This window comes from Pyrus communis, chromosome 12 (assembly GCF_041283825.1).
Source record: "Pyrus communis isolate YQ-2024b chromosome 12, ASM4128382v1, whole genome shotgun sequence".
Classification (NCBI taxonomy): Eukaryota; Viridiplantae; Streptophyta; class Magnoliopsida; order Rosales; family Rosaceae; genus Pyrus; species Pyrus communis.
This window is the reverse complement of record NC_142576.1, coordinates 11,327,841-11,353,766: the sequence shown is the minus strand read 5'-3', so window position 1 is coordinate 11,353,766 and position 25,926 is coordinate 11,327,841. Positions and strand designations below refer to the sequence as shown.

General features: G+C 37.7%; 5 protein-coding genes across 19 annotated transcripts; 2 read left to right on the top strand and 3 right to left on the bottom strand.

The window, feature by feature from the left end:
* Nucleotides 1–1,295: 1,295 nt before the first annotated feature.
* LOC137745017 (phosphoadenosine phosphosulfate (PAPS) reductase family protein) lies at nucleotides 1,296–8,333 on the top strand. Of its 3 annotated transcripts, none has more exons than XM_068484864.2 (17): nucleotides 1,296–1,795; nucleotides 1,893–2,000; nucleotides 2,867–2,912; nucleotides 2,999–3,156; nucleotides 3,298–3,415; nucleotides 3,530–3,612; nucleotides 4,047–4,106; nucleotides 4,275–4,532; nucleotides 5,067–5,163; nucleotides 5,341–5,391; nucleotides 5,511–5,591; nucleotides 5,817–5,888; nucleotides 6,080–6,142; nucleotides 6,341–6,493; nucleotides 7,492–7,549; nucleotides 7,638–7,690; nucleotides 7,777–8,333. In XM_068484864.2, the coding sequence occupies exons 2-17, from the start codon at nucleotides 1,900–1,902 to the stop codon at nucleotides 7,858–7,860; spliced, it is 1,536 nt and encodes a 511-aa protein (XP_068340965.2). In that variant the 5' UTR covers nucleotides 1,296–1,795; nucleotides 1,893–1,899; the 3' UTR covers nucleotides 7,861–8,333. The 3 variants fall into 3 exon arrangements, with proteins under 3 accessions (XP_068340965.2, XP_068340967.2, XP_068340966.2); XM_068484866.2 differs by having other exon boundaries at nucleotides 1,405–1,681; XM_068484865.2 differs by having other exon boundaries at nucleotides 1,405–1,744.
* Nucleotides 8,334–8,585: 252 nt separating this feature from the next.
* On the top strand, nucleotides 8,586–9,492 carry LOC137745182 (thioredoxin-like 3-3). The gene is made up of 3 exons (XM_068485089.2): nucleotides 8,586–8,862; nucleotides 8,952–8,977; nucleotides 9,092–9,492. Exons 1-3 carry the CDS (start codon nucleotides 8,695–8,697, stop codon nucleotides 9,309–9,311), a joined length of 414 nt encoding a protein of 137 aa, XP_068341190.1. The 5' UTR covers nucleotides 8,586–8,694; the 3' UTR covers nucleotides 9,312–9,492.
* LOC137745181 (S-adenosylmethionine synthase 4) lies at nucleotides 9,379–11,806 on the bottom strand. 3 transcript variants are annotated; one of them, XM_068485086.2, is made up of 2 exons: nucleotides 11,527–11,806; nucleotides 9,379–10,970 (listed from the first exon to the last, which is right to left on the bottom strand). In XM_068485086.2, exon 2 carries the CDS (start codon nucleotides 10,961–10,963, stop codon nucleotides 9,791–9,793), a length of 1,173 nt encoding a protein of 390 aa, XP_068341187.2. In that variant the 5' UTR covers nucleotides 10,964–10,970; nucleotides 11,527–11,806; the 3' UTR covers nucleotides 9,379–9,790. The 3 variants fall into 3 exon arrangements, with proteins under 3 accessions (XP_068341187.2, XP_068341189.2, XP_068341188.2); XM_068485088.2 differs by having other exon boundaries at nucleotides 9,379–10,965; nucleotides 11,527–11,590; XM_068485087.2 differs by having other exon boundaries at nucleotides 11,456–11,565.
* A 1,679-nt stretch (nucleotides 11,807–13,485) lies between these two features.
* On the bottom strand, nucleotides 13,486–15,837 carry LOC137745699 (translation initiation factor). The gene is made up of 6 exons (XM_068485694.2): nucleotides 15,314–15,837; nucleotides 14,709–14,806; nucleotides 14,514–14,585; nucleotides 14,296–14,420; nucleotides 14,080–14,152; nucleotides 13,486–13,780 (listed from the first exon to the last, which is right to left on the bottom strand). The coding sequence occupies exons 1-6, from the start codon at nucleotides 15,645–15,647 to the stop codon at nucleotides 13,676–13,678; spliced, it is 807 nt and encodes a 268-aa protein (XP_068341795.2). The 5' UTR covers nucleotides 15,648–15,837; the 3' UTR covers nucleotides 13,486–13,675.
* A 386-nt stretch (nucleotides 15,838–16,223) lies between these two features.
* LOC137745272 (5'-AMP-activated protein kinase-like protein) lies at nucleotides 16,224–20,654 on the bottom strand. 11 transcript variants are annotated; one of them, XM_088681310.1, is made up of 13 exons: nucleotides 20,364–20,654; nucleotides 20,169–20,279; nucleotides 19,658–19,809; nucleotides 19,097–19,516; nucleotides 18,622–18,802; nucleotides 18,323–18,383; nucleotides 18,187–18,237; nucleotides 18,043–18,096; nucleotides 17,712–17,831; nucleotides 17,370–17,482; nucleotides 17,060–17,111; nucleotides 16,818–16,958; nucleotides 16,224–16,596 (listed from the first exon to the last, which is right to left on the bottom strand). In XM_088681310.1, exons 1-12 carry the CDS (start codon nucleotides 20,528–20,530, stop codon nucleotides 16,860–16,862), a joined length of 1,581 nt encoding a protein of 526 aa, XP_088537436.1. In that variant the 5' UTR covers nucleotides 20,531–20,654; the 3' UTR covers nucleotides 16,224–16,596; nucleotides 16,818–16,859. The 11 variants fall into 11 exon arrangements, with proteins under 11 accessions (XP_088537436.1, XP_088537435.1, XP_088537434.1 ...); XM_088681309.1 differs by having other exon boundaries at nucleotides 18,043–18,090; nucleotides 18,323–18,386; nucleotides 19,097–19,522; nucleotides 20,364–20,652; XM_088681308.1 differs by having other exon boundaries at nucleotides 19,097–19,522; nucleotides 20,364–20,652.
* Between the last annotated feature and the right edge of the window lie 5,272 nt (nucleotides 20,655–25,926).

The following is a 25,926-nucleotide window of genomic DNA, read 5'->3' as shown; positions in this document are numbered from 1 at the left end:
TTAGGTGCTCTACGACTGCTGGAGTCACGTTTGAGCCATGTGTGGCTGCGTCTTGTGATTCTCTTCTCCTGCTTGCTCGTCTGTTTGTACGTTTGATTCCCGGTCTTTGTTTTTTTTGGCTTTTGCTCTGGTATTGGATTTCCAGTTTAACAAAAAAAGATAAAAAAAAAATGTTGTTGCCTTAGCTACGTCAATCCAATGTTTTTTTTTTTTTTCCTTTTTTCTAATACCAGCATTGATTTACACTAGTTTATCAAAAATACTACAAGGAAGGTGGGAGGAGACTCAAAATTTGGTGCAAATCGAGGAGAGCATATTATTCTAGTCAATTTGACTTAATTCAAGTTTATAAGTTTGTACATGCATGCACGAAAAATTTGATTGTTACATTGTGGTAAATCATAACCTCATTCCCATTTTTGCAATAATCCAAATCTCCTATATTTTTTTGTGTATTCTAAAGCTACAAAATTAAAACAAATTAACCTAGTCCCAACACTTTGTTTGTGAAGCAGTACTTTTTTTTGGAAATATATGGGACAAAAAGAAGTTGGAGAGAAATGTGAAACGAAGGGAGTGAGAGAGAAAACGTGGTAGTGTAGATAGTTTTACATATTTTTTTTAACAAACAATATTATTTACACCAAGGGGGTAGGGAAGTGAGTTAAACCTCATAATAGGCAAGCCATAATAATGTAGTTCAAATTCGTCTTTGACGATAATCGAATTTAAGTTCTCTCACATACAAGTGAAGAGAAACACCATTAGACCGTAGTACTAAGTGGCTTATATTTTTATTTTTTATAGTTAACGATATACTATGACGACGTGTGGCCGAGGGAAGGAACAAAAGTAAAATTTGGTTTGTGCAAAATTACATTACTGTCCATGTTTTTTTTTTGTGATATATGATCAAATTGTCTTTTCACTCTCTTTTGGTTGACAAGAGGATTTTGTTAATAAGTAGTTTATATTTTACTTAATTTTGACAAAACCAAGTAAAAAAGGAGCAACTTACATGGAACGGGTTCATCATCACCTAACGTCCACAAAGCAAATGCATTATTGCCCAATGGAAGTCATGTGTTGGTGAATATAATCTATGTAATTCATTCTCAAACAAAAGATAACAAAAATTCTACTCTTATTATAATTTTCATAACACATTTGTATCATCTCTTTAATATAAATGAGCTCACATGTAAATTCTACCCTTAGTAAACATGTAATATAAATATGATAAGTGTAGCATTACTTAAAAAATAAATAAAAATACATACAACCAATCTGAGTTTGCTTTTCCTCAAAAACCAAAAAAAGAAAAAAAGAAAAAAAAAAGAAAAAGAAATTTCTAATCACATGGTATTCTTATTTTTAAATGTCACGTAGTAGTAAAGTCTAATTATCCGATCCGGTTGATCAAATTCGGTTTTCATCTGGAAGTGCGCGTAGCGTTGATATCACATTTGCAAATTCCAGGTAGACGAACCCAAAACCAAAGCCCGTTTCGCAGATAAGCAACTTGTGGCATCCATCCAACACGAAATACTCCCAAAACCCAATTTTGTTTTGATTCCAAACTCCTTCGGATATTCAATCAAATTACTCCCATTCGACCTTCAACTCCATAGCCACCTCCCTCCGCCAAGATTTCCATTGCTTTGAAGACTGGTATTTTCATGTGAGATTTCTTGATTGCTAAGCAAAGACTGCAAATTTCGTTCGATATCTGCAAACCCTTTTGGTAAATTTGGTTAAAGAGGTCGACTTTCTGGGATTTGAGAGCACTCATTTGGTTGGTTTTTCAGAAAATCGTCAAATTTTGTTGAATCTGTGAAACCCCATTTGCTTATTTGATGAATTTGTGCTGGGTTTTTGTGTTTTGTTTGCAGAGGGGAGATGGAGATTGACAAGGCAATCAAAGAGTGTGATGATCGAAGGCTTAAGACCAAGTACAACAGCGCTATCTATGTTATTCAGAGAGCTCTTGCGCTCTACTCGTAAGTTCTTCTTTGTTTGCTTTCTTCTGAGTTTTGTAGATTTTAAGAAATATGTAGGACTTTCGAAGTGAACCAAGCAGTTATATAAGTTGGCCCAGTATTTATGAAACTTATAAGAACCATTTTTTGTTGTTATTTTTACTACATTTTCCCAGAAATTAAATGGGTTGAGCTAAAAACTCTGTATTAATTACATTGTAACGATATTTCTGCTCCTTTTCGTGTTCTCCCCGCGCACCTTTCATTTTGAACTCAATGCAGTTGCTAGACTATTGTTTCTAAATTTTGAACATGTTGAGCTTTGTATTGTGTAATGCTATTTCTGTTAGGAGAAAACAAACAAGTTGGTTAGTTGATTCCTGATACAGTTTTGATTTGTAAAAGGTAGAGGCAACTACTTGGATATTGATGTGCGGAAGTATCTAGTAAAATACTTATTCGAATCTATGTGAATTCCTAGTAAATGTTACTCTGCTTTTCCTTGTCAGTTGTTGCCTGGTTTGTCGCTATCCGTTTAAGATCCTTTATGAGTATACACCACGTGTTGCTGGCGATTTGGGCACTATGAATCAGACTAGGCTTGCATATTTCTTTGTGAAAGTTTGAATGTCTGGCAACCTTATCTGGAAAATATCTCATATCAAATGGATTACAATTTTTCAACCATTATTAGGAGATTAATGACATGAAATTCACTAATTGATGTATACATTTGAATCAAACAGCACTGGAAAATAATAAAATAAATCAATGCACTTGAGGTGCTCCTGCTATCCATATACCTTGGAGCAAAATTCACACATGAACTCCACTTTTGAAACATTTGAGATTTGAACTCTCACTCCCTAAATTGTTTTAATCAACAGTATTGAAGAGGTTGCCTTCAGCTTTAATGGGGGAAAGGATTCAACTGTAAGTTAACAAGTGATTTTACTGGTTATCTATTTAACTCAGCTGCCTTCTGTGTCATTGATAGTATTAATAACTTGGTTCTGTAGGTTTTGTTGCACCTACTCAGGGCTGGCTGCTTTTTGCATAAAGGGGAGCAAAGCTGTTCTAATGGGGGTGTAAAATATTTTCCAATGCGAACGATATATTTCGAGTGCCCATCTGCTTTCCCTGAAATCAACTCGTTTACTTATGATACAGCCACTAGGTGAGAGATGCTCCCCCTTTTACTCTTTTTTTTTTTTTAATTGTCTTAAAATGTCATTGTATGATCAGAAGCTTCTAGTTTTCGCATAAATTTAAATGCTGGAGGATGTAGCCTTCTAGTAACATATTCTTTTTTAAGCAGCTATGGTTTGCAACTGGATATCATTCGCTCTGATTTCAAGTCTGGTTTGGAGGATTTACTAAAATCCAAACCAATCAAAGCTATTTTCCTTGGTGTCCGAATCGGTGATCCTACTGCGGTAATTGATTTTCTGTTTCGGCAAAGATACAATCATATTGTACACATATCTCTGTTTGTCAGATTATTCTGCAGACATTTGTAGCAAAAATGCCTTAACTTTTCTGACTTGCAGGTTGGTCAAGAACAATTCTCTCCCAGTTCAGTTGGATGGCCACCTTTCATGAGGGTGAATCCTATATTGGATTGGTCATACAGGTATGTTTGTACCTTTTCCTCTCTCATCTATTTTCTTTCTTTTCGGCATATGGAAAGGGCTGTTAGAGAGCAAGTTGTCTTTATAGTGCTTTTCTCGTTGAAAGATAGAAAAATGAGTTTTCTATATACAAAATTTCCACTTATTGAACAAACAAATCCCTGGATAAGCCAAAAGAAAATAATTCTAGTACTAGGTATCAGGTAGCTAAGAGTTTAATGTAACATGAGAATGTCATATGATCTGAATTTTATGCTTTTGTATGGCCTTAAAAAGTGTGACTTAGAAGTGTATTTGATCTAAATTCTAAAGTGATCTAAATTCTAAGCTACAGAATTTAGTTACCGTTGCATTAAACCAATAGGAGGCTTCCTCTTTATCCAAATTCAAAACTCTAGTACATTCTGGGGTTTGACTTCCATGCACTTCATTGCAGAGATGTGTGGGCCTTTCTCTTAACTTGCAAAGTGCAGTACTGCAGTCTTTATGATCAAGGGTATGTGGCTTGAACTGTTGCTTTGATGCTTGGCTTTTTTCAATGCTCGCCATAATTTTTGAGTTGGTTCCTGATGCATATGTCGTAACATTTCAATTGATTGCACTGTTTTGTTATACTAGTTTAGTTATATTCGACTAATTAACTTATGTTATTTCATTCTCACAGTTATACTTCAATTGGAAGCATATATGACACAGTTCCAAATGCATTATTGAGCATTAACAATTCATCTGACAACAAAGAAGTATTTAGACCTGCGTATTTACTTTCTGATGGAAGATTAGAGAGAGCCGGAAGGGCTAAAAAACTTTCTTCTTCGGTTCGTGGGCATCAGTCTGCTGTTATGAATGGCCTTGATGGTGTGGGCTTACATGGGAGTAGCCTACTCATGTCCTCAGCCATTGCTGTGGGGGATGAAATTCTGTAAGTCCTTCGTCAGTATTACATTCTTTTATTGCAATCAATGACCATAATAATATGGTTGCGCCACAGATCCTGTATTTCATTGGTTGCGCCGTGATATCAATGATCAGTGATTACTTTTTTAAATTTCAGGCGTTTTGTTGGACTTTCAGTAGAAACCATTTTGTTCAACTATTCTCTTTTGTTTTCTGTAGCCTTTCATTATCTCACAGTTTAAGGCTGAAGCATCTCTAAATTTCTCATAGTTGTGGTTAGACCCAACGAAATTGGATTTAGTACTTCGAGTTAACTTTATTAGTCATCATGTCCATGTTCATGATCATTGTTTTTCTTACATTTTTAATTATAACTTATGCAAAGGAACACATAAACAGTCACTAGTGTCAGAAGACTGACATAGTATTTACTTCAAAACATTAAGGAAAGAAAAGATTCATGGTTTAAATGTCGTAGTAACTTGTGTAACCATTTTTTCCTCAACCCAATGTTATTACTGAAGTTTATTCGTTTCTTTTTATCTGTTTGATAGCTCAGGTTTGGCACTGTTGAGGATCAAATAGGGCCTTCATTGTGTAGAAAGCTCCATTCTATTGGCTGGTTGGTATCACAAACTGCTGTTGTTCGGAATGATGTGAGTTACTATTGCAAAGTTTTTTATTTTTTATAAAAACATAGTTGGCCTAGTTTCAGTTACCTATATATCTAATTATGTAACTGCAGTGATGGATGTGCAGTTACACGTGGAACCTGAAACATTTACTCGCATCACCTTACATTTTCATTTTCCATGACATTCTCTTGGTAACAGATAGATGCTGTCGCCGAAGAAGTTGAGCGACGACAATCAACTGATGATATGGTAAATCATTACAGCCTGTTTGATAGTTCTTAGGGGTTTTATTAGTTATGAAATGGATGAGAGATTTTTCCTTTTTTTGTTCTAGTGTCTAGTCAATGTTTTTTGAAACTACTATGTAGGTATTTATGTATGGAGGGGTTGGTCCACTGCACTCAGATGTCACTTTGGCAGGTGTTGCAAAGGCTTTTGCTGTTCGTCTGGTATGTTTGTTTTGGCTGAACTTTCTAAAGCACTAAAGAGTGATATGTTATTGAATCTGTTAGTATTTCATTCTTGGAAAATGGAAATCTGTATTAATCCTTCAACCATCGACTTGTAAAATGGAATCCATGAGAATATCATTGAGATGTCCGAATTTATGCAATTATTTTAGTTTTTCTCTAAGCCCCTAACAATATTGAGGTTGGTCAATCTTCATTGTTTAGGCTCCTGATGAAGAATTTGAAGAATATCTAAGGCATCTTATAGGTGATCAATGCACTGGTGACCGGAATGAGGTACTTAGATGTTACAAGTTTTTTATTATTTAATGCAATGTATGATAGCACGATCTTGTTGTGCTTTGTTTCATTTCTGTTGGTTGTTACTTTCTGTGTAATATGTTCCCGTAAATAGTTATTTTACATATCTTACAGTGACAGAGTCCTACAGCATGAATTTGATTTTATTCTTGTTTTTGCTTTCTCAGATGGCTCTGTTGCCTGAAGGTATCACTGAACTATTGCATCATGAAAAGCTGATTGTCCCTTTGGTATGTGTTTGAAAGGTCGCATATGAAGTTTTGCTTTTTGTATATCTGGTCAGCTAGAATTCGTGACATCGTATTGAAGCTTCCACTGGAAAAAATCTGAAGTTTTCTCTTGACTGATTTGTCATTTGTGTGTATGTATACATCTGACCAGTAAAGTACAGATTATATATAGAATGATCAAATGATTGGCTCTTGCAGATCAAGTGTAAAAATGTAATAATCCTTACTGCAACAAATATCTTGGAGCTGGATGAGCAGTGGAACTGTCTAATTGAACTAATGAGATCCGATGGTGCACTAGCAACGATGCAACCATTTGTATCTAAGCACTTGACAACAAACCTTACAGATGTAAGTAATTCCGTATTCCATTATATTTTCAATATATTAAGTCTTGAAAATTTGGGTGTGCGCACGCAATACACGCTCAATGTTCTTTTCCAGACAATATCTTTTTATTTACTGGACTGTTAAATGGAAGCACATGTTTAAACAATAAGCAGCGGTGGGCGGTGGTCCACACTGACAGTCTGACAACATTAGCATGCAAGACTTATAAAGTTTTACCACCCCACCTCAACACACAAACATTTTGCAATCCCTGCTAATTCGTTAATGTAGCTTCCATTTCAACTTCTGACATCTTATTTTCTTGTATTGAAATAAATTATAGGCATGTAATCATAATCATAATCCTCATTGTGTGAATCACCCTATGTGCATAGTTGGGATGATGATTCTTTTATGCTGTGCTTGGCCTATTTTACCATAAAGGTACATGAGATGAATCATTAGGGGGAAATATTGGCTCGTTTGGTGCCTAAGATTGGAAAACTCTAAACATTCAAGGTATGTTGAAGTTAAAAAATAAAGTTAGAGGTGAATGATTATTCATTCTGGGGGGACTAGAAGGATAAGTTATTAGGTGTTGGTATCCTACCATTTTGTGGGGTTGGAAAGGGATAACGTTCCTTCATGACTAATTCGTCTTCAACCTTCAACATGGTCGAAATTTCTTCATCTTCCTTCAACATACCTTGAATCTAGTGAGTTATCAAATCCAATCAAATCCTAGGCACTAGAAGAGCTTATAGAACTTATGCCAAGAGCGATAAGTGTTCTGTGTATATAGTCCACTTCAGAAGGATACCTATCGATTTCTCTAAATGTTAGTCGTTGAAGTACTGAGTTCTATAATTGAGAAGATCGCATTTTCTTAGAAATTCTGGAATATATAATGTCAAACATCGAGTGCAGTATTAGCATGCAATTAATTGGAAATAAATCGATATATTACTGTTTGCATGGTAGTCATCTCTTTTTTTTTTTTTTTTGGGAGAAAATTGCAGGTCGAAATTGCTCAACCTCTGTCAAAACTTTGCCTTGAATTTCCAGACCTTTTCATTGGTAAGTGCCTTTTGAAATCTTTAGATCTCTAGGACAACATGATATCATATATTAATTCTGATTGTGATCTTCCATGGGAAATATTAAGGTTGTCGCCGCAAATCAAGGACGGAGCCTGTTATAATCTACTTCGAGGGCAAGGTACTGGAACATTTCTTGAGGTTTTAGGTACGGAGTTACATTATATAAGTTGTTTGAATGAATATCATTGAGAAATTTGGTTGCAGGACCAAGACCGAATTCAATCAGCCATAGAGGCATTTTGCAAGAAGTTCCATCCGGGGGCTTTTGTCGAAATCAACTCAAGTTGATTGCAGCGGTTGTTCAAGTGGTCTTCTTTTGCTTCAAAATGCTGAGTTATTCTCCACTTGAACCGGCCTCTCGTATACCAAAATGATGATGGAACAAGCGGAATCCTCTGTATATTTCGATGGAACAAGGAGATCATTGCAATGGAATTTGGAAGGGGAGCGAGACGAGAAGGAAAACAGAAGAACATTATAGTTGCTGGTAACCGGGCGAAGCCCGCTCCTCCCTGTAAATGGAGGAAATGTTAACAGTCATCATCTCATAGTTTACTAAACCATTACAATTCTATTTGAGGGGATCGACCGGACGGTTCTTTTCGATCACTTGTTAGCTTATCTCGATGAATGACATAAATCCAATGTAAAACTGCCGAATTAAGGTAGAGTAATACTTGACATGAATCCAAGAATCGTGTCACTATGTTAGTGTCATTTTATTACATCTCTTAATCTACAAAGAATTCTTAATCTGAAAACACAGGCTGTTCTTTGAGTAGGAAAAAGAGTGGATCCGTAGAGTCTTAAATGAATTGGCTTATTTGGAAAAAGCCTTACTCTTTTAAAGATCTATCTCGTATTTGGTACTGCAAGATTTCACTTTGTAAGAACTCCGAATCATTCTCCAATGTGAGCATGGTTTATTTTAAGACACGCCTCAAATGTGGAGGGTTATAATGTAATTATACTCTAATTATATGGGTGTCTTGAGTGAAAACAATTAGCCAAATCACTGTTCCTCGTCGAAATCATCCCATTTTAACACGACATGGTGTCGAATTGTAAAATCCTATTGTGGCCTTCGTGGGTGACAGAGAGCACAATTGAAAGCTGAGAGAAATGGCTGGAGGAGTCGGCGGCGGAGGCGACGGAGCCACCGGCAGCAAGAAGGGATTAGAAGGCACGGGCTTGGATTTACCAGAGAATCGCCATGGCAACCTAAAGAGTGCTTCCAGCGACCAAAACCTCAAAGACATCCTTGTTCAAATCAAGTCCTGCAAGTCCCCTGTATGCACCCAAAATCCCACCTTTCAATATATATATGGCAATTTTCCATTTCAACCCATTAAATGTTGTCTTTTTTCATCTTCTTGCAGGCAGTCATCAATTATGGTGCATCTTGGTACGTCTCCCACTCCAACTATGTTCAAAACTATTAGCAATTGAATTTTGCACACAAGGTGTTTGATGAATTGCCTCAGTGACTCAATTGCTTCGATTTTGGTATCGTTTTCAGGTGCCGTGTGTGTAGCCAGATCCTTCCTGCATTCTGCCAGCTGAGTAACAGTTTCCCAAAGCTCTCTTTCGTCTATGCAGACATTGATGAATGCCCCGAAACAACACAGCACATTCGCTACACGCCCACCTTCCATTTCTACCGGGATGGCGAAAGGGTTGATGAGATGTTTGGTGCTGGAGAAGAGCGGTTGCATGATCGCTTGTGGTTACATTCGTGAAACGAGTCATGTTAGGGATGATTGCTTCAAACTTTTTGCTATGGGTGTAGTCATCCAAGCTATTACATTAGTTGTACAATGAGCTTATTTATGATACCTTTGATGTTCCAGAAGCCCAGAAGATTGGATGCTCTGTCTTTCTACAACGAAATTGGAACTACTGCAGTCTACGATCATACAATTATTCGATTTCAATTGTTTGTAATAAGCTTCTAACCAAGTCCAATGCCAGAATCCTCAACAATCAAGAAGCTGGGTAATGGGAAAAATTTGGAAACATGAAAAATGATAAAAACAACGAAAGACAACGCAACAAAATACTACTGGCGCCTAACTTTGCTACTACCTCAACTTAAAAGCACAAATCGCCTATTCTCTACGCTGGTTTGAACCTCGAAATGTAGACCTCGACATCAGACGCATGAATTGAAAGTTTCTTTATTCTCTAACAAGCTGAACAGCGGCTACGAGCTAGTGTGTCACGCTTTTGGCTTGAGGATCTTGACGGTCTCCCATGTGAAATCTGGATCATCGCGGCCAAAATGACCATAAGCAGCGGTCTTTTGGTACCTGAGGTTGCCCCCTCTTTTCAAATCAAGGTCGATGGCAATCATTCCCGGCCTAAAGTCAAAGTTCTCCTTGATGAGAACCAATATGTCCTTGTCTGGGATTTTTCCAGTTTTGTAGGTATCCACGAAAACCGATAGGGGTTCTGGGACGCCAATAGCATAAGAAACCTGAACAATACAGCGGCGAGCAAGCCCGGATGCCACAACACTTTTTGCTGCCTGCCTTACAATGTATGCACCACTCCGGTCAACCTTGGTTGGATCCTTTCCAGAGAAAGCACCACCACCATGAGCACCCCAACCACCATAGGTGTCTATGATTATCTTCCGGCCAGTGAGACCCGCATCTCCATGGGGTCCTCCAATGACGAATCGACCTGAAGGGTTCAAGTGGTAGATAATTTTGTCATCAATGAATTGGGCGGGGACGACAGGTTTGATCACATGTTCCTTCAAATCAGCAGCAATCTGCTCGTTTGTGACATTCTCATCATGTTGGGTTGAGATAAGGATGGTGTGCACCCGAATCGGGACCATGGCCCCATTCTCATTCTTGTACTCAACAGTCACTTGGGTCTTACCATCGGGCCTCAACCATGGGACTGTTTTATTCTTTCTGACCTCCGTAAGCTTGGCGCCAATCTTTGTAGCAAGGACATGAGTGAGTGGCATGAACTCGGGTGTTTCATCTGTGGCGTAACCAAACATGTGGCCTTGGTCGCCGGCTCCAATTTCCTCGGGCTTCTTGGTAAGGTGTCCATGAACTCCCTCTGCAATTTCAGGGCTTTGCTTCTCAATGTTGACAAGGACTTTGCAGTTGTCAGCGTCAAGGCCTACATCAGCGGATGTAAACCCTATTCCTCTGCAAGTATCTCGGACTATTTTCTCGTAATCTACTTTCGCTTTGGTTGTGATCTCACCAAAGACCATGACCATGTTGGTTTTCGTACATGTCTCGCATGCAACTTTGCTCTCGGGGTCTTGTTCCAAGCAAGCATCGAGAACCGCATCTGAGACTTGGTCGCAGAGCTTGTCGGGGTGTCCCTCATTGACGGATTCGGAGGTGAAGAGGAAGGTTTCCATCTCTAGACTGCGAAAAAAACAAAATAATATGAATCACTTCTCCATTTCGACCAGAAAACTGAAATCTCAAGATAAAAAAAAAATAAAGAAGCATATGAAATATGAAATATGAAAGCATGCATAAAATGTCCATCACTGGAAACCAAAAACCGAAAACCGAATCCCGAATCAAGTCACATGGTATGACAGATCTAAACAATTCCCATCTTACCTACCGATGAAATCAGAATTTCGATTACAAAAGTCTAGACAACGATGAACAAGAATTAGCCACAGATATCAGCAAACCAATACATATTGTTATCACAAACCTTGATCTAATTAAACACCACAATTCTCGAAGAGATTCGACGACGAAATTTTACAAAACCATGAACACCAAATCCTCAAAATATTAAACAGAGAAATCTGAACGTTACAAAAAATCCATCAAATGTAATGAACGAAATGGATCTAACGAAACAAATGACATGCAAATCAAAAACCAAATACCGATCGGTCAGACATTATTCGAAGCAATTGCGAAATAGTAGATCGAGATCGAGTGCAGAATATGAACGAACCTGTGAATGTGAGAGCGAGAGAGGAGGAGGAAGGATGAGAGAGACTTGAAAAAAATGAAAGAGAGGGATGCGGAGATTGGAGAGTGGTATTCATATAGATAGGAAGTTACGTCTGACTCGTTCTCTCTCTTTCTGCCATTTGGCTTTGGCTCTGTGTCATTCTCCTAGGTGCGCTACGTTTGGATTTGCCAGCTTGGTCGTACTGGGTCCTACTTATTTGCCATGTGGACTTTCACTGGACAATCATAACTTGCCAACTCTGCATGTATATAGTTGCGGGACAAGTTTAGTTAATGTAATGCAGTATACAGGTTTCCAAACGGATCGTATTGCATGTATAACACATTGAATCCTAAACCCTAATTCAACCTTGGTCTTTTCTTGTAAATAAATTATACCATCCTGACATGATTTGTTTGATTTGAGACATTGTCACTTCGATATTCCTAGTTCATGCATGTAAATCTTCCATGTTTGAGCCACCATAGCTAGGTTTTGTGAAACATGGATTAATGTCATTCTTATATGAGAATGCTTGACCATGGAGGGGCTCTTGTCCGATTAGCAAGTTGGTGGGCAATAACTTACTAAGGCAATGATGAGTAGTTGGTCCATGATTATCAAATGTAAATCATAATCAGGTTAGCGAATTCATTGACGGACGAATCACACCTAAAGATGATGATAATTGCTACACATTCTAAAAATAATAAACACGCTCTCCATTTCTCTTCATACACACTCACGTTTAATCATGCTCGTTATTTCTGTTTCATTTAACCAATCTAGTTGCCAAAAATAAAGACTGATTTTGATCGCTAAAAAGAGTGTTTGAAAATTAGCTTCCTATATGGAATGACTATTGCCTACTGCAAATCCATCGGATTAATCAAATTTGCCAAACAGACGTTTTACCCATCATATCACAACTTGCTTACTTGTATACCAATACCATTGAAACTATTCTATAAATATTTTAATGAAAGACAAACAATTGTGTCATAATTAGCGTTTAATTTTTGGCTTTTAGCCAAAAAAGTAGCAGATCACCCTCACATGCCTCAGTTTGGCATACTCAAATTTTCACCGCCCGTCGCAAACTTGTTGCTTAGGCTCATCAGTTGTATACAACACGTTTGGTTATGTGAAGAAAGAGAGAGACGTGGCATGAGTTCCATGATAAATTATCAACTATCTCTATTGAGATCAAATTCCATTTCAGGCTTGTATACAAATGCAAACTCGTACATATTAAATTTGACACTAGTTCAACACCTCTGTGACGTCGAATCATTAGTTTGGGGCACTGTGATGTCCCCGTTTCATGTAAGTCCTCCTTGTTTGGCAACGCCTCATGGGTTGTGAGAAACATGTTTAGGTCTTTGCTAGCCCAGTTCCCTTGTCCGGGCGAAGCCTCAATCGATGATGAGTCACAAGATTAGCATTATGTCACAACATATGATCACTCTCACCCAAGGGGCTTGCGCCTGATTAGCTAGTTAGTGAGGCAACATCTTATGATCAGTACTTAGCCTGCGTCCAATCCCTGATATGTAAATCATAATGAGGTTATCCAATTGATGCCACCCCTAATCATATCTAAAGCTTATGATATATTGCTATATATGGAATGACTATTACCTACTGTCAGTTTCATGTCATCAGATTAGTGCACTGAAATTTCTTTTGTTTTAGTATAGATATATTTTACACCAAGGGGAGGGAGGAGTTTGGCTAAGCCACCGGCAACCTAATGGTATCGAATTCACCATCCATGATATTCGAACTTAAAACCTTTCACTTACAAGTGAAGAGGAATACCACCAGACCGTAGTACTAAGTGGTGATTAGTGCACTGAATTTGCAACAAAATTTCACCATGAAGTCAATTATATCATAACTTGGTTGCTTGCATACCACTGAAAACATTCTATAAATTTAAATAGAAGACAAACAATATAATTAGTGGTTAATCTTTGGCTTATAACCAATGATAAACAGGTAAGTCTCCCATGCATCAATTGGCTTTTAACCAATTGAGTTTTCTGATTGCCTGATACTGATAAACCAAGTGTGTAAAAGGATATAAGAAGCTAAAATGAATGATAGAAAGTACAAGGAAACTAGCTAAGGCATGGAAAAGATAATATTAGTAGCTTAGGCCAAGTTGAAGTCCAAGGGCAGCATGGACAACAAACAATGTCATGATCCCAGTGCCCAACACCCCATGAACTGTTCTTAATTCAGGTTTACCCTGTAAAAATTAAAAAAGAAAGAACAAAAAACTGAGTTGCATGACAAATAATACAACAAGCGGAAAAAGAAATAGAGCGTAAACGAAGTTATCAAGAACACTCAACACCGTTTGACTCGTTTAAGGAGTTGTTTCTCTTTATTGGCAAATCACAATCCGATATAATTTTGAAAAGTGACTCATTAAAACCATGGCGGAAAAAAGTTGAACGCACACGTCAAACTGTGATTTGTCTGCAAGGAGGAACGACTCCTTACGTGTTGTGATCGGTATCTGTGTTGTTTCAGAATAAATATTACCTCAAACAAAGCAGGTAAAATTGTTTGTATGGTCAAGAGGCTAAGACCAATGAGCCCCGTAACAGCATGAGGGCTGCAAACATAGATACAGATTAACTTCAGCCTCAGTATAGCACACGAACTGATCCCTTTTGTTGTATTTGTGGTAATCTTTCCAAATTACTGATTCGAAAATTTACGGAAAAATGAATTTTAGTGAAGCATAACTTTTTTTACCTTTCAAAAATAGGTTTGTCCGAAGTGAGAAGAGATGTTACTCCTCCAGTTGCCCCAAGTGCAAAGAAGAAAAACATCCCTGCAAGAAGCTTAGGATGCAAGTCTTTGGCATTGGCCTTCTCCTCCTGAAATGACCAGAACATACCATGATCGATGTACTACTTAAAATATTAGGCGTCGTTGGCGTATCTAAACATATGATGCTGTTGGGTTCATACCACATCATCTGAAAAGCGTATCCGGTAACCAAGATATGTTCCATAGCCGCCCATAGCGAAAAGCACAACAGCCTACAAAATACATGAAACCATAGACAATAATGTCAAGCAACTTTAGACGAATATCTTTCAAGCCCAGCGCGACATGATTAAGAGAGGTAACATTCTTTTACTTAGCAGAGTAAAGCAGCATACCATGTTGCCCGGGTGACCCCAATGTACAAGCCAGCCAGGAAGACCAAACGATTTGACAAGCTCAACGAAAGGCTCGAACAGAGATGCCACAGTACCAGCTAGTATCCAAATTTTCAGATTAGCGTAATATCAGTAGGATTAGTTTTAAACGTGATAAGACATCTAGCTTCTGTGATGAAAGGACTGTTTATGCTTTAGGAGCAGATAGCAATGCAAGGATAAATGCAGCAAGTCTTATAACTGCAACGATGAAAGGAACCAACTTACAAAAAAGTTACAGAAAATCAGTAATAATCCCCAAAACTTACAAAAAGCTTACAAAATTCATATTTGAAGCTATAAAACCCAGCAGATTAAAAGCAATTGGTGAAATATTATCCTCAGAAAAGTTGTCAAGATTTCAAAGTAACACAACCACATGCGCTCGACAGGTGTTAGATTTTGTCACAAAGTAAGAGGCCTCATGCAATTAGAAGTGGAACCATTTGATAATGAGTATGAAATATACCATGTCAAGTTTCTGACGTGGGGTTGCATTCTCACATAAATAAAACATCAATTCAGGTATATACTGAAAAATGTTAGAGTTAAAATTAAAGGTATACCTCCAGGAAGAGCAGCCAGGAGCAGCAGAGGCAAAGGACTGAAGGAGTAGAGAAGGGTCTCATTCGCATTGGGATTCCCCACTTGTTGTTCTTGGTCAGCCGCGTCATCATCTTCAACAATGTCTAAACTGAATTTGTAGTTGTCGATCACAAATGGAGATGGGAGAGTTTTTCTACTTCTGCTACTTGCTGACGCGGAAGTTACTGGTGGCATCGGCGCAGGGAAGCATTTGGAGGAAGGTGGTCGAGCATTGGTCAGAAATCGAGAGGCACGAAGCACAAGAGGAGAAGACGGATTCAGAGAGAGGTGAGAAGAGGCAGTAACCATAGCCATTGGTAGAGAGAGAGAGAGAGAGTAGAGAGAGAAAGCAAGGGAGAAGATAACAGAGAAGTAGGGAGGGTAGTGGGAATGGCGAGGAAGGAGACACGACTGTGAGTGAATTGGTATAGAGGGAGATTCTCGACACTGAACAATTTCTCATTGGTACTTTCCACGTGGTTTCCACGCGAACACCTTACAATCTACAAGCTCATCTTTTTTGGTGCCTTTTAGCGACCGACTTCGTGAAACGAGGACTTCCATGTAATTGTGGGATGTCAACATGTTAGCGTTTCAAATTAATCACGTAATTACATGTAAATTGTTTAAATACATGACAATGCGTGATTCACTTAATACGGTGCTCTTGTTTATTGTTTCAGTATTTTTTTTCTCAACCAGAAAAAAAAGTAAGTTGAATCTCAAGAGAGCCCCAATTTTCAAGGGATTTTTTTACACGTCCCTGTGTATCTCATAGTACAAGTGTTTTAACATTTAGATGTTCAATTAAAAATACAAAAATTAAGATTTAACGGTTAAAACATCCAGAGTATAAAACTGTAGAATTTTTGCATTTCCCAGTGCAAAATCTTGAAACTTTGCATCTAACTAGTGCAGCATTATTTCGTTATTAATATCTTGATACTCCAAAACTCATATATTTTTCTAACAAGAGCATTGCTACCGTAAATGCTGACTATATCCTTAAGAACAGAGAATCCCTTCCTTGAAGAGAATTATTATTAAGACAAACCTACCAGGAAAACAAAAATCATTACGAACTTAAAAGCCATGGCGACTGGCGGATACATATACATTGCGAGGCATAAGACCATTTCGCTTCTCGACTTTGCCCGCCCCGTATCTCCTTCTGCGTGCGTGGTCTTCAATTCACTTTCTTGTTCAGATGGCATAGGCTTAGACTGCTTCAACTTCAATTGTAGTAGATGATCTGGCTCCTTGTCTGCAACACATTCGACATATAGAAGTTAAATTAAGCGAACGATCAACAAGAACGGAAATAAATTTGTACCAGCTACGTTAAACAAGCGAGGATCTTAGAAAACTATCCATTGCAAGAATCATCATCGTAACTGGAAAAGTGAAACTGTATGGTTTCATGCATTTGATTTTGACTGTGGAAATTGGTCTTCTCGTGAGTGAGACGTATATAAAGTTATTTACCGCGGTGAAAGGCAGACAGTGGACTTCCCTGCCAGAGCCAATTCATCTGTTGACGTGGAGAATGTTGTTACATATGGTACCCCTGGTTACCGACTCTCTTTGAGGATCAATCATCCATTGGCCATCAACAATGAATTTTATCTGCAGTTAACAACATTTCACATCAGATACAGTTATTCAAGGTTCACACTCCTCGCCAAAGAGAAAAAATGTCATATCGTTTAGCTGCTAGATGTGCACACCTCATACGTCCCTGGATAAAGCCACAGCATTGTTGACCATAGTCTAGGTTCCCTGCAAGAACGTGTAGTCCTAGCAATCAGTATTATTCCACTAATATTTCTGAGCATCAAGCATATAAAACACTTGAACTATTTTAAATGGAGAAATAGCACGGCAATAAAAGGGAACATTAACAATAACCTACAATAATATGTCAACTGATTATGACAAATCTTCAGGAAAGATAAAATGCAAATTAGGCACAACGGAAGCAGCAAGATAAAATGAAAGTTTGAGGCCAAATTATACAGAGAAAAGGAGTGTTAAGACCTCTCTATGATACTAGATGATGGCTGTGGATCCATTTCAATCTGATGATACCAACCATTGAAGCTACCAGTCACCTCCACAATCTTGCCATCTCCCTGGTACTGAATCTCAACCTGATGAAATCAGGAATTCCGTTCATGCAAATGGTGTATATGTATGAGATTTTTTTTAATTTTTATACGTGTCATGTATGAGAATTTGCTTATGTATGAATGATGAAAAGTCAGCGATGATTACTAGGGCTTTTGTTGCTTACAAAACATCCTACTCACTGCCAAGATGCTCTAATAGCATAATTAAATATATACAAAAATATGTCCAGCAAAATGGTAGATATGATACCTCCACTAATCCTGAAAGGCTTTCTTCATCAGCAATTAACTCTGCATCTTTTTCAGAGACAAGCTTTTGTGCTTTGCTCATTGCCATTTCAGATTTGGTTTGCAAGTTTGACAAAAAAAGCTGAAGGAAGAAGTAAAATCCACTATAATCAGATCAGTAATCATATTGCCCATAAAAGTACGAAACTCCCATTGAAAAAATCGCATGCAAACACAAGCAAAATCAGATGGATCACCAGCAAAAAAATCGGATGGATCATACATATTTCTATATTTTGATACTGTGAAAAAGGTCATGCCATATAAAGGAGCGCCCAAAATAGCTAATATACCTCTTCCTTCTGAATCTGTTCTTTCAACCGTGACAATTCCATCTCCTTCTGATGCTAAGAAAAAGAATATAATCAAAATTATAATCAACAATTCAAGTATATAGAACGCTCCATGGCGTAAGCAGAACGTTAAGAAAATAGTACCAGCATGAACTTGAGATGATTAAGTTCAAGTTGATCCTCACTTTCACTTGTCTGTAAAACAAAAACACAACGGTCAATGCAATACTGTTGTCAAAGTTGATGTTAAAAGTAACGTAGTTAAGAGTTAAGCAATGACCTTATCATCCAAATCCTTGTCATATAGAGAACTCAGCCCCTCAGTTGATGAACTATCCTCCCTGCTTTGTAAACACAAAAAAGTTCTTTATAAAACTAAGAATACAATAAAACACTGTTCAGTCATGCATCACATTTGACCTCCAGATCCGTAAGAGCATAATCTAAAAATTCGGATTCTTATAATGTCATAGTTTGGGATTTTACAACAAAATTAGGTTGAATAGATGCAGAATGGAAGAAGCAATAATAATTAGAGAAGAAAACAAGGAACTTTGGACAAATGCACAAGTTACCAACCTAAGAGAGGGATCAACTGCTGTAGTTGATGTTGATGTCCTTCGATTCAATGCCATAATTGCATCACTTCTGTCAAGCACATTTTTAGGAATTCTTATTTGAACCTCCTCAGTGTTTCCAAATCTACATTCTTCCTTGATTTCTTCATCATTATTCTCAGTTAATATGCCATAGACATTATCTGTATCAAGAAGCTCCGAATAAATATCAAACATGAAAGAAACAAAGAATTAAGGTGAAAGAAGAATGAAAGGGAAGCATGTAACAAATAGCATGAAAGTTAAGTATATTTAGTAACAAATAGTGTGAAGATAAGCATGCATCTGAATGATTTAGTGCTAAAAAAAATCAACAGTGACAACAAACAAGAAAAGAAACATCATTGATAGTGCACATGAACTAAAAAAAGATCAAGTAGCAGAACAAAATTAAATGTGAAAAAAATTTGAAAGCAAGGCATCTTAAGGCAAATTACCTTCAACTGCATCCAATTCTCCATTCTGCATAAAGTTTGCCACTTTTTCCTTCAAGGATAAATTGGGTGGAGATTCTAAAGGCGGATAACTATGATGATCAGAGTTGTGACTTGGATCAAGATCTGAACTAGAATGGTCTTCCAAAACAGAAACTATGGTTGAAGAGCAATCTTCATTAGCCATATTGTCAACCTTCCCATCCTGACATATATCTAAGACCTTTTCATCCAATGACAAACCATCAACAGATTCTAAAGGCATGCGAGGACGTCCATCGGAGTTTAGATCCAAACCAACATTTGAACTAGAAGAAATGGTTTCTTTGACACGACCAGTGGTTGACAAGGATAGGTCATCAAGTTCGCCCAAGGATGAAGGGGTGAAAATTTCTGAAGGACTACCAGAATTACTTTCCAAGACTGAAACTTCAGTTGACAAAGAGAAATCCTCAATCACATTATTCACCTCTTGATCCTGACCTTTTAAATTGTTAAGAGGCTATCGGTAACAGTTGCACATACTATAAAATAAGGTTGCAAACATAAAAAATATATATTGACCTGTTACTATCTCTTTACGATCATCGATTGCATCCTGAATTCCAGCAAATCCGGTATCGGCATTACCATTGGTATCTGTATTGCTCGAATCCACAAGAAGCTCTCTTATAAGTTTATATCCTCTTCGTCTGACAATGTTTGCAAGATCATTCCTATTCGTCATTTTTGATAAAACAAAATTTTCAGACTTGCTCCAATTTATGAAGTCTCCAAGTCAAAACTATAATACACACACACACACACACACACACACACATATACGTAATATAACATAATATTAAGACTATACTACCGTTGCCACTAATGTCAAAATTTGTTGAAGAAAACAAAAATGGCAACAAGCAAGCAGCAATTGATAATCCAAACGTTATCGAAACTTCTGAGAAATCAAAGAGGCAATTGTAATTCCAACTAAATCTTTCAGTTTCACAGATAAACCCTAACTAATCAAATTCTGGCGAGGGGAAAACGAACCAAAATTTATCAGAAAAGTGATGGAACAAGTTCGAACCTTCCGTGCTGCGAGAGCTCCTTCAAGGATGGAACGTGACATTCCGAAAGTCCGACCGCAGTGAGGAACTGCCGGAGATCATTGCAGAGCTCCGCATTGCTCTTTACCTTCCTACTCAAAATTCCAAAACACGAAAGTGAGAAGAAGAAAAAAGTGTAGAAGTGAAAGCGAAGAGTAGAGACGGGGAATGCGAACCTGGTTTTCTTCTTGACGGAAGAAGCGCGAAGGGTGCAGCGCTGCGGCGGTGGACAGCGTTGTAGGGCGGTGAATCCGAGAGTGGATTGCTGCTGCGGGTGGGAGAAGAAGAGCTTGTGAGAGAAGAGGGAGAGGAAGGCGGGGAGGTGAGAGACGGAGGCCGCCATGGCTCTCTCTCAGTCATCACTCATTAGGGTCGTTCGGGAAGTGAAAGCGCTTTCTAGAGAGTGATTTTGGGTTAAAGAAAACAGTTAGAAGTGCTTACTGCAACGCAGCTTTTCTAAGAATTAATTTACTTTTTTTATTAAATATTAGTTTTTATATCAGAGATTTCAGCGATGAAGTTGTCAACGAGCGGGATTTTTGCAGCAACCATTGAATTTAGCAAATTTTTTTTTTAGGAATTTTAAAGAAAAGTTTATGTTATTATTTATTTTAACGAAAAATTATTTTTTATACTAAAAAGTCAACTATGATGTTATTCACTTTATCTTTTATTTTATCTTTATTGTTAAAATTTAAAATTTTCAAATTATTTTTATTATCATTATATATATATTTTTTGTAATTTTGGAGGAATTTTAGTTTACCACCAAAAAAAAAAAAAAAAAAACAAAACAAAACAAAACATAAAAAAAAAAGGTAAATTTCGGCCCGCGCTAGTCTGACCAAATGTCGCAAGGTCCAAACAACCCAATTAACTTTAGAAGCCCAAAAATAATATGCTTAGTGGCATGACAAAGCCAATTTAAACTTAACACGTGTTCATGTTCAATTATTCACATAATTATAAATAAATAAATAAATAAAGTTGGTAAAAAAAAACAACAAATAAAAACATAAAAAAAATTATATTTAATGTTTAACAAATGACCAGTTTCGATTGGGTAATAGTGATTCAGTAACAAGTTAGAACCTTATAGCTTGTTTGGTACTTTACTTGAATCCAACTTTTTAAACTCAAAAACAACTTTCAAGTTTTAGGCTTTAAAAACTTATTTGGTAGGGCTTTTTTTTTTTACCTTTTTCGTCTCTCCTCCAATCCACTCTCTTTATTCTCTCGGTTATTTCTCTCACTTCTCTTCCTCTTTATCTCCTCTTATCCTCTCACTTATTTCTCTGTCCTCCAATTATCTCTTACTTTCTTTCCTCCTCTTTCCTTTTTCTCTCTCGATCCCGTCTTTTTGGATCTCTTTGTCCAGTTTAAGTTGTAAGATTTAAATTTTTAAATTGCATACCAAACAAATTTTTTAGTCTTAAATAAAATTGTTCTCAAGAAATATTCTTAAGAAATGTTTTGAGAAATTATAAAAATTTTCAAATAGGATACCAAACAAGCCCTTACTTTTTCTCATATTTTGAGGATATTAGAAGAGATAAATTTCTTGAATAAGTAATTCATCTTTAAGTTGGATATATTTTTTACATTTCTTCCTCCAACATACTTTATTTTACTGTGTTATCCATTACAATTTAATCTCGTAAAACAAATGGGGCCGTAAATATAATACACCATCAACAACAGATACAGGTCCAAATAATATTATGACTTGGGATGAGTATAGGTACCCAAATAGATGTGGATTGCATACTTCGTACATAGCATGAAGGCAATTGCTAGAGCATATGTGTGCCCGCAAAAGCGCATAGGCAATTGCTAGAGCATATGTGTGCACGCAAAAGCGCATACACAGTCATAGGTTTCTAGTACATATAGGGTATATTTAGTGGGCATGAGTTATGACCAATTAAAATGGATTTTGAGTCCAGTCAACTGTTTGTTATGTCAAAATAGAAAGTGGACGGGATGGGTTATGCATCCACAATAGAGTAGGTTATCTAATCTATCTTTATACATGGGTTACAATGCGAGATTAGCAATGTAGCATGCAATCTTCCTCTCCTCCTATGTCATCATCGTCATCTCTCTTTTCAAACGTCGTATCTCTTTCTCTTTTATCTCAAGCGGCGTTCTGGGGGTCATCGCGACCAGCGTTGAGCGCGGTTTGTGACCAACGAGTTTTTGATACCATTTATATCAGAGGGTACATAGACTAAGTACATGTTTAATTTACAGTAACATGTACAAATTGAATTCGGGTTTGACACGGTTGCATGGTTTTGTAGCGTGAATATGTGGATTGTTGGTTATGACAGCATCATGGGTCATGGTTGTGATGCCGTCATGGGTTCCAATTCGTGACGAAGTTAGGTGAGTCGTTGGGAGAGAGACCTTTTTAGGATACCTCGTTCCAAGCCAGGAGAATCCTAGAAGTAGATATTGCACCATTTTAGGAGTTGTGATTACTTGTGGCACACGCCAATTCCTAGATTGTAGAAATTCCAAGACATAAAAGGGATCATATTGATTATATATCTAAATGAGATCGTGTGCCTTGCAAAATAAGCATGGTTATTCAAGCGGAGTCACTAGGACTTTGCCTATTACCCCATAACAAAGTGATGGTGGCACGCTGCTCCATCTGATCCAACTTCGCTTAGAGCTATTGAGTCCATGAACAGACTTTTAAGGTAACGATATTCCAAGCAACCTTACTCTGGCCATGAAAAATCATGGTCCCACAAAAGATATTGCACCCTCTTAAGAGTTGTGATTACTTGCAACGCATGCCAGTTCCTAGATTGTAGGAACTCCAACACATATGAAGGATATGATTAATTCCATATCCAGATTAAATCGTGTGTCTTGCGGAACAAGCATGGTCATACTAATAGAGTCGCGAAGACTTCACTTATTGCCCAAAATAGGGTAGCGGTGGCATGGCTACTTTGTTTGATCAAGATTCACTTGGAGCTGTTGAGTCCATGACCAGACTTTTAAGGTAACTGTATTCCAATCAGCCTTACTACGGCCTTGAAAAATCATGGTCTCACACCTATTTGTTGGATGGTCTCCAAGCTCCTACTATTGCTGCTGACATATTCAAAATGTGTCATCTGCGACTTCTTTTCCTAGTTGTCTGCAGAATGGTGACTATTGCTCAACTCACTTTATTTTTGGCAAGACAAAATCAAGATCTCTAATGAGATTAGGATGAGTTAAGAGTTGAGTGAGCATTCTCATCTACTGATTGAGCGTCATTTTGAGGTCTACAAACTATAAAGAAAGAGACTTTAGATGTGTAACAACCCGTCCCGGAAATTACAGAACTGAAGGGTATTTTCGTAAATTTTCACTTTGGACTAGATATTTTGAAGGGATTGCTTTTGGTCTTAATTGGTGTGCTCAAGGAGCCCACCCTTGATTTTTTTTCCCCGGGCCCAAATCCTTCATCTCTTTCTGTTCCCTCACAACTCTCTCTCTCTCTATCCCTCACTCTCAGCCTTCTCATTTCTCTCTTAGAAACCAACCCTCATAGAGGGTTTTCACTCAAACAACAACACACAACAACAACCTAGACTACACCACAACCATCCCTCATTGTCCCTATGAGTTCTTGAACCAAGAAGAAAGAAGAAAAACCATTCGAAAACTTACCCCCGAGCTGCACTGTTCAAGGAACTTCTTCGGCGATTTCTCGCCATTTCTGATGAAGGTAAGCCTCAAAATTGGTCCCTATCATTGTATATCATGTCTAGGTTCATGGTTAGTAAGTTTTTAGGTGGTTTTGGTGATGTAGGAACTCGGAAAAGTTCAAGGAAATTTAATGTGCAAATCTGGAAATTTCTAGGCCTTGATCGTTTAGCCATCTTTCAGGCTATTTAATGGCCAACTCTGTCTATCACTTAGTCCCTACTTGGTATGAATATCTTCTCCACATTCCTAACTACATTTTGGCTTTTGAATCGCTCAATTTCGTCGAGTATTGACAAAGTTATGGACATTTAAAGTTTCCTAGAAATTCCGATGAGTTAACAGTTTTCCCTCTGACAATCACTTTTCGAGGAATTTTCCAGCCAAACACGGTGAGTTAGCCATCATGCAAGGTACCAATATCTTAGTCTCGTTGATTACTACAACTTTCATTTTTGGATCACTTGATTAGGTTGAGTAATGAAGAAGTTATGGGCGTTTGAAGTGGTGCCCAAAAACCAATCAATTCATTGGCCTAAAAACGGGTCAACCCAACCCAAGTCCTTTGAACCCAGCCCAAAACCCACATGCCTCCAGCCCAACCCATGACTATTGTAAACCAAATTCATAGGCCTTATAACTCGGCCTTAACCAGAGCCCAACCTTTAAACCTATTAACCTTTTAACCCAAAGCCCAACCCACCTAAACCTAACCTTAACCCAAGCCCAAACCCTAAGCCCTAAACCTGGTTGATCCAAACTCGATGGCCCGCCCGTTTAGCTGACTCGGTCTGACTCGTTAACTTAGACCATTGACCCGTCAACGTTGACTTTTGGGTTAACTTTTTTGGATTTTGTTCGGGAAGGCTAATTTCAACATCTTGAATCCGTTTTTAACGTCTATTTTCCTAAATTCAATCATTGAATATAGTTTTATTGATTGGACCCTTTATGTGCATAGGTGCATTTATTGTGGAGTTCCCTTCTTCACTAGCTCTTGTGGCTTTTTGATGATGGAGTATCTGAAGGAAAATTTGTGAAAAACAAGTTCATTTGAGCAACATCAACAACATGCAATTAACAATTAAAAGGCGGAATCATGTTTATATGCACTCAAAAACAAAACTTAACCCATGAACTTCAAAGCCTAGTAGATAGGTGAACCAAGACTCAACTCAAAACAAAGTGAGTTGAGAAATCAATACCTTTGTAGATTCCTCTTTGCATAAGCAAAGGCTAATCACCCAAAGAGAGGGCCTTCATTCCTTGCATCTTAGATCCATGGATTTGGATGGATGAAAAGGTTTCTCCAAGTTCCCAAAATTGAAAACCTCTAAGTCTCCACACCAAGGCATATTGTAGAAGAAATGAGTGACCTTGGAGGAGTTTGATTGCTAGATGATCCCTCCAAGGTGGCTGAAATTTTAGAGAGAAAGGAGAGCTTATGTTCTCATCCTTTCCCCCAAAAATTACCCTTAATGAATTTTGGCTATTAAGTCATACTTATTCCTTAATTCATTTGAGTGGCAAACTTGTAAATAAGTCCAAAACCACTCATTCTTTAACATGGGATTTATTGGGCTATTTGGGCCTTTGTGAATCATTATTCATTAAGTTGTCACACAACTTAAGTCAATGGACTTGACGTTCGAAGCCCATTGGGCCTTAAGGTCCAAAACTATCCCGAGGTCTTTTAACGAACTTATTCGTTTGATTAATAATCATATTAATTAATCCTTGCCATAAATAATTAAACCATTTAATTATTCTTACTCATCTCCGTTGAATCTTCAATCTCTACCTTACACGGTGTACGATCCATTAGGTTCCTTTTAGCGAGGCAGTGGGCGATTCAAACTCTTTCAAATCGATTGTGAATTGGAACTTACTTTCAATTCTCCCGTTAGTGATAATACACTTTTAGGGCTTCCACAAACCATGGTTGACGCCTAGCAGCATGTCATGGTTACCCAAGCTAATCAGAAGAGGTGGAGAACCTATTCAGTTTTAGGATTACAAATGCAATAC

Coding starts and splice junctions, on each gene's coding strand:
- LOC137745017 (XM_068484864.2), top strand. CDS start 1,900: ATGGAGATTGACAAGGCAATCAAAGAGTGTGATGATCGAAGGCTTAAG. Junction 3,613..4,046: donor ATATTGGATTGGTCATACAG/GTATGTTTGTAC, acceptor ACTTCATTGCAG/AGATGTGTGGGCCTTTCTCT. Junction 4,533..5,066: donor GCTGTGGGGGATGAAATTCT/GTAAGTCCTTCG, acceptor TTGATAGCTCAG/GTTTGGCACTGTTGAGGATC.
- LOC137745182 (XM_068485089.2), top strand. CDS start 8,695: ATGGCTGGAGGAGTCGGCGGCGGAGGCGACGGAGCCACCGGCAGCAAG. Junction 8,863..8,951: donor TCAAGTCCTGCAAGTCCCCT/GTATGCACCCAA, acceptor ATCTTCTTGCAG/GCAGTCATCAATTATGGTGC. Junction 8,978..9,091: donor ATCAATTATGGTGCATCTTG/GTACGTCTCCCA, acceptor TATCGTTTTCAG/GTGCCGTGTGTGTAGCCAGA.
- LOC137745181 (XM_068485086.2), bottom strand. CDS start 10,963: ATGGAAACCTTCCTCTTCACCTCCGAATCCGTCAATGAGGGACACCCC.
- LOC137745699 (XM_068485694.2), bottom strand. CDS start 15,647: ATGGCTATGGTTACTGCCTCTTCTCACCTCTCTCTGAATCCGTCTTCT. Junction 14,807..15,313: donor CCTGGCTGCTCTTCCTGGAG/GTATACCTTTAA, acceptor TTTGGATACTAG/CTGGTACTGTGGCATCTCTG. Junction 13,781..14,079: donor TTTTACCTGCTTTGTTTGAG/GTAATATTTATT, acceptor TAATTTTTACAG/GGTAAACCTGAATTAAGAAC.
- LOC137745272 (XM_068485191.2), bottom strand. CDS start 20,530: ATGGCGGCCTCCGTCTCTCACCTCCCCGCCTTCCTCTCCCTCTTCTCT. Junction 20,280..20,363: donor TCCGTCAAGAAGAAAACCAG/GTTCGCATTCCC, acceptor AATTTTGAGTAG/GAAGGTAAAGAGCAATGCGG. Junction 18,238..18,322: donor ACAAGGATTTGGATGATAAG/GTCATTGCTTAA, acceptor TTTGTTTTACAG/ACAAGTGAAAGTGAGGATCA.